Source organism: Hakea prostrata, chromosome 1, assembly GCF_041222555.1.
Source record: "Hakea prostrata isolate BN-2017 chromosome 1, UWA_Hpros_2, whole genome shotgun sequence".
In the NCBI taxonomy this organism is placed as follows: Eukaryota; Viridiplantae; Streptophyta; class Magnoliopsida; order Proteales; family Proteaceae; genus Hakea; species Hakea prostrata.
The window spans coordinates 77,237,482-77,249,914 of record NC_142600.1 but is presented as its reverse complement, the minus strand read 5'-3'; the positions used below and the strand labels follow the sequence as shown (position 1 = coordinate 77,249,914).

The following is a 12,433-nucleotide window of genomic DNA, read 5'->3' as shown; positions in this document are numbered from 1 at the left end:
TTCAAAGCATTGTGCATCATTGCCAACTCTGAGTATGTATCTTTAGTAACTTTCCAAATAGTTGCCGCATCAGGAAGGAGGAGATAACTCTCTGCTATGTTAGATTCAATGGAGTTGATGAGAAAACCCATGACCAAGCATTCATCTGTACACCACTTGGAAAGTTGTAGACCAGGTGTGGAAGGTTTTGTAGAAGTCCCATCAAAATGGCCAATAAGACCACGAGCACCGACAGCGAGGGAAATTGAACGAGACCATCTAAGATAATTTGTCCCATTAAGTTTCACAGTGGTTGTCTGAAGCAAAAAAACTCACGATCCTTATGAATGGAAGACATAGGAGACTCTTCAGATGTACCAGATAAAGGAGACATGAGATCAGCCATTATCGCAAGGATAAATTATTCAAAAAATCCCTGAACTATTTTCAAAATACTCCTACTAATTCACATGAAAAATATCTCCTCAGGTTACCTCCAATTGGTATATTGTTAAATTAAAGTACACCAGGAAAGTTTCCAGGAAAAACCGGAGGGACACAACCGGTCCGCTTAAATACCAGACTCCTTAGACAAAATTTTCCTAGACATGCACTTAATAATATACATTTCCAAGATACCCAAAAAGAAAACAAACACGTGAATAGCGACTTTAAAAAAAAAAATTTATAGCACCTCTATAGGATGAAAATAAAACCTTACTCTGATACCATGTTGTAATGTGAGGAAATTGATCATCTAAAAGTATATTATTTACAAGACCCCAATAAGGTATTTATAGTTACAACTTACAACCTAGTTAAGTCCTATACTAAGTAGGAAAAAGAAATATAGAAATAAAACTCTAGACTTATTAGGAAACATAATCCTATTCTAATTAAGAAACATCAGTCCATGTTTTCAACAATAATCAAATAATCCTAACAATTCAAATTGAACTATCTATGTCAAAACATCAATTTCTGATTCTCTCTCTTCACCAGCCTCAAACCTTGGTTCTCAAGAGAGGCACAAGGTACCTCAACCATTGAGATGCCAAGAAGCTGGTGTCAAAACATCAATTTATATCATAAATATTATCTTTAAATTTTGAACTACTTTGATTTTGGGTGGTGGGGAAAATCCTGCAGCCAAGTAACCAAATGTACCATTTACTTGAGACAAGCTTTGTTGAGGAAGATCTTTACTTTGGTAGGATAAACCATTCAGATAGACAAATCCAACTTGACCATATACTAACTACCAGAAATTCTAGTAAATATATCAACTTCTGCCCCAGAGAATACCCAAGATGATCATGCACACAAACAATGCCCCCCCCCCCCCCCCCCCAAAAAAAAAAAAAAAAAAATCTGGAACACCCATAAACTGTAAGGCACCAACATGAAAGACAACACCAATGGTGAATCTCAAAAGAAGATGAGGTGATTAAAACCATCTGTAAGACCATATAGAATCCAAGGTCATGGATGACAGCCTGATCATGGCAACGGCACGAAAGATGCATTTTTCATATTGCTTGTTCAACAACTAAATGACAGACAAGAACTTTCTTTCACTACTGGATTCTCTGAAGTAACTCATTTGGATTGCCAAAAGTGAAACCAGAACAGAATTGTTATGATTATGGCATTTGACTCAGAGCCATTACGTCAACTCAAGAAAAAACTTACTGCTGATGACCCAAGCATATGACCTAATTGGACAAGTTTCGTTTTGTTAAGAAAAAACATTTTTAGTTAACATGTTCTTTAGTCAATGTTTTGTCTGATGGCCTAATTAAATAAGATATGCTACTCTCTCTCTCTCTGATTTCTCATCATTTATGTAATATAATGGACATACCTCATGTTTAACCTGTTTATGCAATGATCATGAGACTTGCTCCTTTTACTTTATAGGGAAAAAGAAAACCTTATGTCAGGCATTTGAAAAAAAAAATGCTGTTTACTGAACTTTGGAAGGAGAGTGTAACGATAAAGTTCAGTTCTATCAATGGGCTGTAGGCTATTACTTTCTTAAATGAGCAACCAGTAGATCAATTTTCAGACACCTAATGTGGCACTCCTGGATAATCAGCTTTGCATTCTTTTCCTGATTATGGTAGTTCTTGCATTTTACACAACTGTGCAATGGCAAGCAGGAGGCAATAACAATGGCCCTAAGGGGGAATGTCAATGTTTTGCTCATGTACTGATATACCTATGGAAATCCCAATTGTAAATTACAGTAGTAACTTCGTTAGCTTTATGTAAATTAGAACTAAACATGCAGCTAAAAAAGTTAGAGGCCTGTAGAAAGTGACTGCCATGGAATTTTAACCAGCTTCCACTGTAATATCGTGAAGCTCCATATTCCATTTGAACATCATTTAGGTTTCCAAATAAGTAAATCAATTCTTTCCGAACACTGAGCTATACTAACATCACATATTCCTATGGGTCAATTACAATAGTGTGGATGTTTGAAACATGACATGTAAAGAAAGCCGATCCAAACTGTAATAAAATAAAGCCAGGACAAACCAAAAAAAAAGACTACAAGGCAAACATAACCAAGAAAATAATGGGATCCAACCAAAGAAAAATGAATTTTATATATTTATTGATGAAATGATTTTTTTATTTTTAAATATCCTGCATTTGGCTCTATACTATCTCAACTTTACAGAGAGACAAGTATTAACTTATTAGACAGATACATTGTCTGTTTTTTACATTTCTTCCTAGCATATGATCTGGCAAAGCCAAGGGGGACAACTTGACGGCACTGAAAATTGAAGTAAGAATACGGGAGATGAACATGAAAAGATGGACTGCTTCACTTGCCTTCAACCAAATATAGACAGCACCTATTGAGTGCAATGGTCGCAGACCCGGGTTTATGTGATGACTGTAGGCTTCTCCCTTCCAGTGAATTCCTTTAGCTTCGAAACCGATAATGCCAAATCTAAAGTATGATCCAACATCAATCAAGTTGTAACAAAGATCAGCATGTGAAAATGATAGTGGACTTACCTATCAATGGTTTCAATGCTGTCTGAGCGTCCATGTCATGCTTGGAGAAATCTGGCTCAAACTGTTCAACATAAATCCGGATAGTTGCACCTGCTGAACCAGTCCCCTAAAATAGAAACCTCTTTGAAATCACACTCATATTTTATGCAATAGAAAGTCAAAGCTCCCAAGCAAAGTAATTTTGAGATTCCTAGAGTACGCAACTAAAATAGCATGATGCGGCAATGTTAATGCTTCACAGGCCAGCCAAAATATATACAAGTAAAATAGTGTTGGGGGGAATACGAAGATCAGAAAAAACAGTACTTACTGATAGACGAAATATGATCCTTGACCCATCTGTGAAAACAAACCGAACACCTTGCTTGGATGCTACACTTCCATCTACCTGAAAAAAAAATGAAGATGCATTAGAGCCCACCATATACCTAACAACAGTTTGATAAGACTTCATCTCTTTAAGCGCTATCACAATCATAAATATGAAAAGGCCAAAACCATGTCTGGAAGCCAGACTTACAGGATCAGTGTAGTTGAAGTCATCAGCAAATTGAAGGACATAACTTCCTGTAACAAGGGAGATCCTTTAGCTTCTGAAACAAGACCATATAATTCTCCAAGAGCAATGTAGGCAAATTTGAGCATCAGACTTACCATACTTTTGACCTCCCTTGCTTTTGGAGACCAAATCTCTAAGGCACTCCATCATCTTATTGGCTCCTTCAGATTCACATTCCTGAATTTAAATTCTAAAATTAGGATTGGTTGGAGTGTGTTCGTTACAAAATATGAATCAGAATCAGTAGAACAGAAAGTCAAACGTTAAGTCAAAACTCCAGGAATCACAATTTTTTTTCTTTCTCAAAATAGCTGCAGCACCTGATTGTAGAGTTCTACAATTGTTATAATTTGGAGATATTGCTCAAAAGTATTTGATTCATAGGCCCCAATAGGGTATTTATAATTACAATCTGGAGTCCCATTCTGAGTAGGAAAAGGAAATACAAAACAAATAGAAATAAGAAACTAACTCTAGACTTACTAGGAAACAGAAATCTATTCTAATTAGAAAACCTCAGTCCATACTTTCAACACTCCCCCTCAAGTTGAGCATAGATATTTATCATGCCTAACTTGGCAATAATACTATTGAATAACTTCGTGCTTAAGCTCTTTTGAGCACATCAGCCTGCTGCTCGTTCAAAGTAACAAAGGTGATAACGACCAACCCAACCTCAACCTTCTCTTTGATGAAATGTCTGTCAATCTCCACATGCTTAGTCCTGTTATATTGTACTAGGTTGTGAGCTATGTTGATTGTAGACTTACTATCTGAATACAACTATATAGGAACCTCCAAATCTGTCCCAACCTCCTGAAGCAGCCCTTTCAGCCATAGTACCTCACAAATGCCCTTAGCAATCGCCAAACTCGGCCTCAAAACTGGACCTCGTAAGTCGCAACCACGCCTATTTCTTGCTTCTCCAAGTCACAAGGTTACCTCCCACATATACACAATACCCAGAGGTAGACCTCCTATCATCTGGACATCCTGCCTAATTTTCATCTGTATACGTCTCAATCTTCAAATGTCCATGAGCTGAAATTAAAATCCCTTTTCCTAGAGTGGCATTCAAGTACTTCAAGATCCGATATATTTCATCCAAGTGTGAGGAGTAAGGATCATGCGTATACTAGCTAACAAGACTAACTGCAAATGTGATGTCAGACCTAGTGTGAGATAGATATATTAACTTTCCCACTAACTTTTTATACATTGTCTTGTCAACTAGTTCTCCTTCCTTTGCCTTCAAGTGCAGATTAGGTTCAATAGGAGTCTCAGCAAGCTTATATCCTAGCATCCTAGTTTCCTCAAGAAGATCCAATGTATACTTCCTCTGAGATAGAGATACACCACTGGCAGAATATGTCAACTCCAAACCTAGGAAATATTTTAGTTTTCCCACATCTTTGACCTCAAATTTAGTTATCCAAAAAGTCTTCAATGTTGAAATTTCATTCTCTTTACTGCCTGTGATCATAATATCATCCACATATACTAAAAGTACAGTAGTTTGGGAACCATCTCTTTTAATGATCAAAGTGTGGTCTACATTGCTCTGCTTATAACCATTAGATATCATTGCCTTATGGAACCTTCCAAACCATGTTTTTAGAGATTACTTCAACCCATATAAAGCCCTTTTTAACCTGCACACTTTCCCATGAGTCTTGGCAGTAGAATACCCAGGTGGTACATCCATGTATACCCCCTCTTGGAGTTTTCCATGCAAAAAAGCTCTCTTCACATCTAATTGTAAACTCCAGTTTTGTTTTTCTCCAGAGTTTGCATTTCCTCATCCACAGCTTCCTTCTAGTTTAAGCGAGATAATGCTTCATGCCAAGTGTTAGGAACAAAAGTAGAGGACAAAGAGGAAATAAAACTTTGAAATTTTAGGGATAGGGATTGATACGAAACATAATTGGAAATAAGATGTTTGGTGTGAGTTCGAGTTACTTTCTTAATGCAATTGATAAGTCCAAAGTAGGATCTAAAGAAGGGTTTGATTTGTAGATGTTTGATTGTTGCCCCTATTCCCATTCCTACCTCCTCCACAGGAATTTGTTGGACATCCGTGCAACTTCCAACATTTTTCCTTTGTATAACGCTCTTTTCCACAATACTCGCACTTTATTGGAGGAAAAAAATACCAGAACCAGATTTATTATTACAGGAACCAGACACTAATGCAGATCTATTAGATATCTGAGTGTGTACCATGGTTGTCCGTCGACTGTACTTTGTATCTAACATTCATATGCTTGAGCTAGAGAAGGGAAAGGCTCTCTAGAAAGGATTTGTGCACGAATTTGATCACATTCTATATTCAATCCTGCCAAAAACTCATAAACTCTCTGTTTATCTTCCTATTATTGATAGGCAATAGCATCTTCAGCATTCTTAGATATAAACTTCCAATAGAAATCTATAAAGTGTTACAGTACTAAGAAAGAGTAAGGTCTTTCTGCTGCAACTAATTGATCTTTCGTCTAATTTTAAAGCACTGTGCATTATTACCTACTCTGGTGTATGTATCCTAAGCAACTTTCCAAATAGTTGTCGCATCAGGAAGGAAGAGATAACTCTCTGCTATGCTTGATTCACTGGAGCTGATGAAAAAACCCATAACCAAGTACTCATCTGTGTACCACTAGGAAAGTTGCACACCAGGTGTGGAAGATTTGGTAGAAGTCCCATTAAGATGGCCAATGAGATCACGAGCACCAACAGGAAGGGAAACTGAACGAGACCATCTAAGCTAATTTGTCCCATTGAGTTTCACAGCGGTCATCTGAAGCGGAGAAAACTCACGATCCCTATGAATAGAAGACATGGGAGACTCTTCTGATGTACCAAACAAGGGAGATGTGGGATCAGCCATCACAGGATGAAATCACTCAATTTTACAAACAGATCCCTGAAACTATTCGAATTTACAAACAGCTGTTGGAACCATTCGATTATACAAACAGATCCCCAAAACTGCTCAAATTTACAAAACAGCCCCTTGTAACTATTTGAATTTACAAAGCAGGCTCCTGAGAACTCAGAAAACATTTGTTGCTACCTACAATGTACCTAGAACCATTCTTAAGCATTGTTGAAGACTCTCGAGACATTTGGAGGGTTTGAATGTGGTAGGCTATAGGTTTAGAAGGCTATTTGGGTGAAAGGAAAAAAAAAGACTAAACACCATCACAAACTGAAGAACAAACAATTTTTTTTTTGTTTTTTTTTGTTTATGGAGTTCAGATCATCCTATAAGTGGTGCAAGGGATTAAAAAAGGCAGGCGATGGCCCTAAAAGAGTCAGAAAATTGCAGCGACTCTTCTAAGATCAATCGTTGGGTTTAAAAAAAGGTTATTGGAGTTCGATTGGGGCTGAAATGGTTCTACAGCAGTAGGTGATGCTGGTTATGGGTGACTAAGGTCTGTTGGATCCTACCCAAAAAATAAAAAAGACTAAGGTCTGTTGGAGGCATCGATAGAGGCAGGAATGAAGTTATAGAGGTGAGCGAAGGTAGCAGAAGCTTTTCTGGTTCTTTGAAACCTGCAATGGCCTACTATGACTTGCGATGGGTTGGTGGTGTCTCAGGTCTGACATGGCCCAAATACCATGTTGCAATTTGGAGAGATATTGCTCAAAAGTATTTGATTCATAGGCCCAATAGAGTATTTATAGTTATAATCTAGTTGAGTCCCACTCTGAGTAGGAAATAGAAATAAGAAACTAACTCTAGACTTATTAGGAAACAGAATCATATTCTAATTAGAAAACCTTAGTCCATACTTTCAACAACAATTGTAAAAAAAAAAAAAAATCAGATGGTATAGCTCACCTCATAGTCATATCTAGAAAAGAAATTTCTTCCATATGTAGCCCAATGCTCCTTAACGACATCAGAAACAGAAACCAGCTTCTCTCCTTCCTTCTTGTCCTTGTTACGGTATGCAATAATTGACAGCCAAGCTAACACAGCCCTGTGAATAGGGAAATGTCACCTCATTCAAATGTGGAATAAGGCACTGAGGCTAAATGGAAGTAATCATGAATGCCAAAAACAATACAAATATATACAGTTATAAAGCAAGGCTCATATATAGTTTAGAAGCTTCTGAAAAAAATGGTAAAATCACCGTTCAAGGCTGACAGTTCATGGTTTAAAAGCCACACAAAAGTTTGCTGCAATTTCGAATACTTCAGTGGTTTCCAAGAGCCCAAGATGAAAACATACAGAACAAATGTATACGAGATTCAACCAAAAAAATTTCCAAAACACTAGTATTGTGTGTATCATGACCATCATCTCTCTGAAACTACACAGCTTTTCGCATGTAAAAATTGAAATATTGACCAGAACATGGTGATTTCGCTCATTTGTACCTGAAGAGGGAAAAATGCTGGAAAGTTATCACCACAAAAACACACCATACTACTAAAATACACTGCTGCAGGGGGTGCCACATTACTTTAAAGAGATCAATTGATCCTTACAAAGGAAGATTTGGCTATATTCAGAATAACTGTTCTTAAAAATTAGAGCAAATTACATTTACATCCCCTCTATTTGCATACAAATACATTTACACCCCTTGGAATTTATTCTATTACAAACGTCCCCCTTGCCAAACACTGTGAGTTTTAAACATAGTAAGACATACTTACCCCAATTGAGTCTTAATCTAAGTTTTAAAAAATAAAACAATATACATAAAAGTCGGTCAATTTTTAAGGTGAGCCAACTTCTTTTCAGGAAACTGCAAGGAAAATTTTAGTTTATCAAGGATTCAAAGTGTCATCTTTAAATATGAAAAACTTCAAAGTTCTATTGATAGTTCAGCCAAGTTCTACGGTTTGAATATGCCTTCTTCTTTTAGGGTATGAAACAAAGAACAGTAATATTTGGAATTTTGAAAATACAGTACATGCTGACTCATTACTTACCCTAGTATTCTAACAATAGGGGCATGGTTGTTATATAATTCAAAACACAAGGGATGTAAATGTAATAGAATAAATTTCCGGGGGGTGTAAATGTAATTGTTTTTTGTCCCCCCCCCCCCCCCCAAAAAAAAAAAAAAGAAAGAAGAAAGAAAACACAGATATGATCTATCACAGCATCCGGACTGCTTGCACCTTGCAACATTGGTTCCAACACCGGGTCACCTTGTATGGGGAGTTTTTCATATATCGGATACTAAAGACCAATGCAAGACCTCAAGGTGCAGATTTTTTACTGGTCAAATAAAGAATTTCCAACAACAAAATGCAACACACACACACACACACAAAAAAAAATCTTGGGTTAAAATAAACTAGATGAGGCCATATTATAGATATATACTCACCACTGGCTGATCTACCTCATGGTGTCTGAATTTATTTTCTTCCAAAAAATAATATTTTCTTGAAATATTTAAGATCATTAGAACTAGCTAAAGAATTAAAAGAGGGGGGGGGGATTTATGCTTTATCCAGGAAAAAAATAGAAATTTTATGTTGCTGATTATCATGTTTTAGAGGGCATATGAGGCTTCAATTGTTGTACCATATTTGGTTTCCATGTATAAGGCTTGTTGGAGATGAATGTCGAGACTTAACTTGGGTTTAGTTTGGTCCTTTTTCTGATTTTATTTATTCCCTTCCTTTCCTATATATACATAATATTGCTCTCAGTGGAATACACACTTCTCATCTCTAGTCTTCTGAGTATACGTTTCTTCTTCTTCTTCTTCTTTAGAGACTCTACTCTCTCTCTCTCTCTGTGTGTCTATCTATCTAGCTCTACTAGAGGTTTGTGATCTCAGAAAAGGGCCGATGTTCACCCCACGGCTCGAATGAGTTGGTCTGTTCAGTTGGTGTTGAAAGAAACGATTGTAGTAGAATGGCTTATTAGATCAATGATCTCAAGCCCTTTATTTATAATAAAGTGGAAAGTAGACTATTACAAGGAATAGAAGTTTACATGAATGCAAACTCTAATTTAACTCCTATACAAACTCTTATTAGACTCCTAATAGAATCCAACACTCCCCCCTCAAGTTGAGGCATGGATATCACACATGTCCAACTTGACCAAAAAAGTATAAAACATCTGTCCAAGTAAACATCTGCAATTTGATCTTCAAACTTATAGATTACGTCTGCCTTATAGACTTCCATTTGCTTTGTCCTCATCTTTACTACAACTTTATGTCTCCAAGGAAGAACGCCCAAGTAAAAAAGTAGAATCTTCAAATGTTGAGAAGACTAAATTTCTGCACAAATCTGAGGAAAAATATATTTTTGGGGTAACAATAGCTAGGGTAAAACAGCCAAAGTGAAAGTTTTGATTCGTAGCAATGTTAGATCTTTAAAGGGAAAGTTTGCCAAGGGACAATCTCCAAAGGTGAAAATTTGTCAAGATAAGTGACAATCTCCAAAGGTAATAAAGATCAAGTTCTCAAAAGTCAAACGACAAGTCTTTTGCAAGGTTAGATCTCCGAAGGGAAAATGTGAAGTTAAAGGGCAAATCTCCAGGGTTAACAGAGATCAAGTTCTGCATAGTCAAAAAGATAGCTCTATAGCAATGTTAGATCTCCAAAGTGGAAGATTGCGAAGGTAAGGGACAAACTTTCAAAGGTAACAAAGATCAAATTCTACATAAGGAAGTCTACATGAAAGGCTTTGAATTGTAGACATCTTCAATCTCCCCTTCACGTGTAGCGTTACATGTGGGAAGATAACAACAAAGGAAATTCCAATGGGGAAACTTGGAAAGGAAGAAATTGTAATGGTAAGATAAAAGTATCAGGAAAACAAATCTAGAGAAAATGACAAAATTTGAAAGGGGGTTGACCGAGCCTACGGTGCCACTAATGAAGGTCTGATATTACCAAATGGACCGGATTAGAAGATGTAGTCAAAGCAGAAGTAGATCCTCCAATCGGCTCGAGCAAATAAAGTCCATTTACCACGACCAATCTCCTTCCCCAGATCCTGAAGTAGCTAGGTAGGAGTTGGTAGGGGTAGTAGAGGAAGCAGTGTTCGAGGCTATACCGGCAGTAGAAGACTGCAGAATATTTCGCAGAGTAGCAAACTCCTCCTGTGAAAAACCAACGTCTGCAGAGGGTGTAGTGGAAACTGTCTCATAAAGATTAGCTTTTTGTTTTCCCTATCTTTGTGCTCGTTTTTGCTCAAAATCAGCAGGCTTCCCATGCAGTTTCCAACAATTTTCCTTGGTATGATATGGTTTGTGACAGTGCTCACACTTAACAATCTCCTTAGCCGGATCAGATTTAGTGCGAACAGACTGTAAAGCTGATTTCTCCATAATAGGAGTATGAAGCATGACTAATCGACGACTTTCCTCACACTGAACAAGAGCATAAGACTGTTCTAGTGTAGGAAAGGGAGAACGACTTAAGACTTGCACTCTGATCTGATCGTACTCCACGTTCAAACCTGCCAAGAAGTCATATACTCGAATCTTATCAATGTACTTCTTATATGTCGCCACATCATCTAAATTAGTGGGGTGATAATCCTCATAATGATCCAACTCTTGCCAAAGAGATCGCAACTCAGCATAATAGTGGGCCACGAGTTAGTTCCTTTTGGGTAGTCTCATGAAGCTTCTTTCGTAGCTCATAAACTCGTGCATCATTCCCCAACCGTCCATATGTTTCGGTAGTAGCCTTCCAGATTTGGGCTGCGAGATCAAGTAATAAGTAACCCGGGCAATATTTGGATGCATGGAATTCAAAAGGAATGACATAATAAGAGAGTCGTTTGATATCCATTTATCCTCGTAAAACACCCGTGGTAGTGGGTTTGATAGTAGTGCCCGTAATGTATCCAACTAGTCCTCTTTCAAAGAATAGTCGTGTAAGCGATTGAGACCGGATCAAGTAATTTGTGCCGTCAAATCTTACCGAAAGAGAATGAAAAGTGGAAAAATATTCGGATCCAGTGGGAGCAGTAGTATCATCAATAGGTGTCATGTTAACAAAATTATCTGCAGTTTTTCAGTCTTCGCCCTTTCGAAGTAACAGAAACGTCGCAGAATGCAATAGCCAAACAACTCAGACAATTTTTCTCCTTTTTTTTTTTTTTTAGTAGAACTAGAGAAAGAATCTGGACTGGTCTACTGGTTTTTGGCTAATAGAACCAGAGACAAAAAAGGAAAAATATGGTTTGTCTATTTTGGATAATGAGCCAAGAACTGAACCAAACCAAGCTAAAAAACTGAACCAGAGGTTGAACCCAAAAAACCAACCAAATAAAATAACCAACGATATCTTCTTCCTCACATGCTCACACCTGAAAAAATTGAAGACTTACCTGGTTCGATGGCAGAGGCGCTGGTAGAGGAGCAGCGATCGATCGAAACTCAGAAGAAGAAGATAGAAGAAGATGGGTTTGCGGAGTTCTTCTGCTCTTCTTCTTTCCTTTTTTTTTTTTTTTCTTCTGTTCTTGGTCTTTTCTAATCGAGCTCAGTGCAGCGGAACTTGAAGAACTGCCAGAAAAAAAAGGCGATGGGTTTGAAAAAATTAGGAGCTTCAACAGTGTGCGATGTGATTTCTCTTCTAATCAAAAGAAGCAGAAAGAAGCAGCGAAACAGTAGGAAGCAGTCTGTGAATCGGTTCTTGTTCTTCTTCTTTCCCCTTTTTTTTCTTTCTTGGCCTTCCCTAATCGAACCTATGTAGTGCAGCGGAACAAAGAACAAAGAGAGAAAAAAGGACGGAATTGCCAGAAAAGAAGAAAGAAAAGAAGGTCGATGGGTTAGAACCAGCGGTGATGGTTCTTCTCTTCTTCGATATTTTTTTTATATGGTCTTCTTGCAACAGAAAAGATAGTGCGTGAAGAACGAGAAGA

General features: G+C 37.4%; 1 protein-coding gene across 1 annotated transcript in view; it reads right to left on the bottom strand.

Annotated features, from left to right (window-relative positions):
• Window positions 1-1,478: 1,478 nt before the first annotated feature.
• The window catches only part of PGM (phosphoglucomutase), a 30,459-nt gene continuing 19,504 nt past the window's right edge, over window positions 1,479-12,433 (bottom strand). The window contains exons 17-22 of the mRNA XM_089142533.1: window positions 7,416-7,557; window positions 3,670-3,751; window positions 3,536-3,582; window positions 3,326-3,403; window positions 3,016-3,121; window positions 1,479-2,947 (exon numbers count right to left, since the gene is read on the bottom strand). Coding sequence (XP_088998659.1) covers window positions 2,880-2,947; window positions 3,016-3,121; window positions 3,326-3,403; window positions 3,536-3,582; window positions 3,670-3,751; window positions 7,416-7,557 — 523 coding nt within the window. The 3' untranslated portion in view covers window positions 1,479-2,879. The remainder of the gene's footprint in view (window positions 2,948-3,015; window positions 3,122-3,325; window positions 3,404-3,535; window positions 3,583-3,669; window positions 3,752-7,415; window positions 7,558-12,433) is intronic.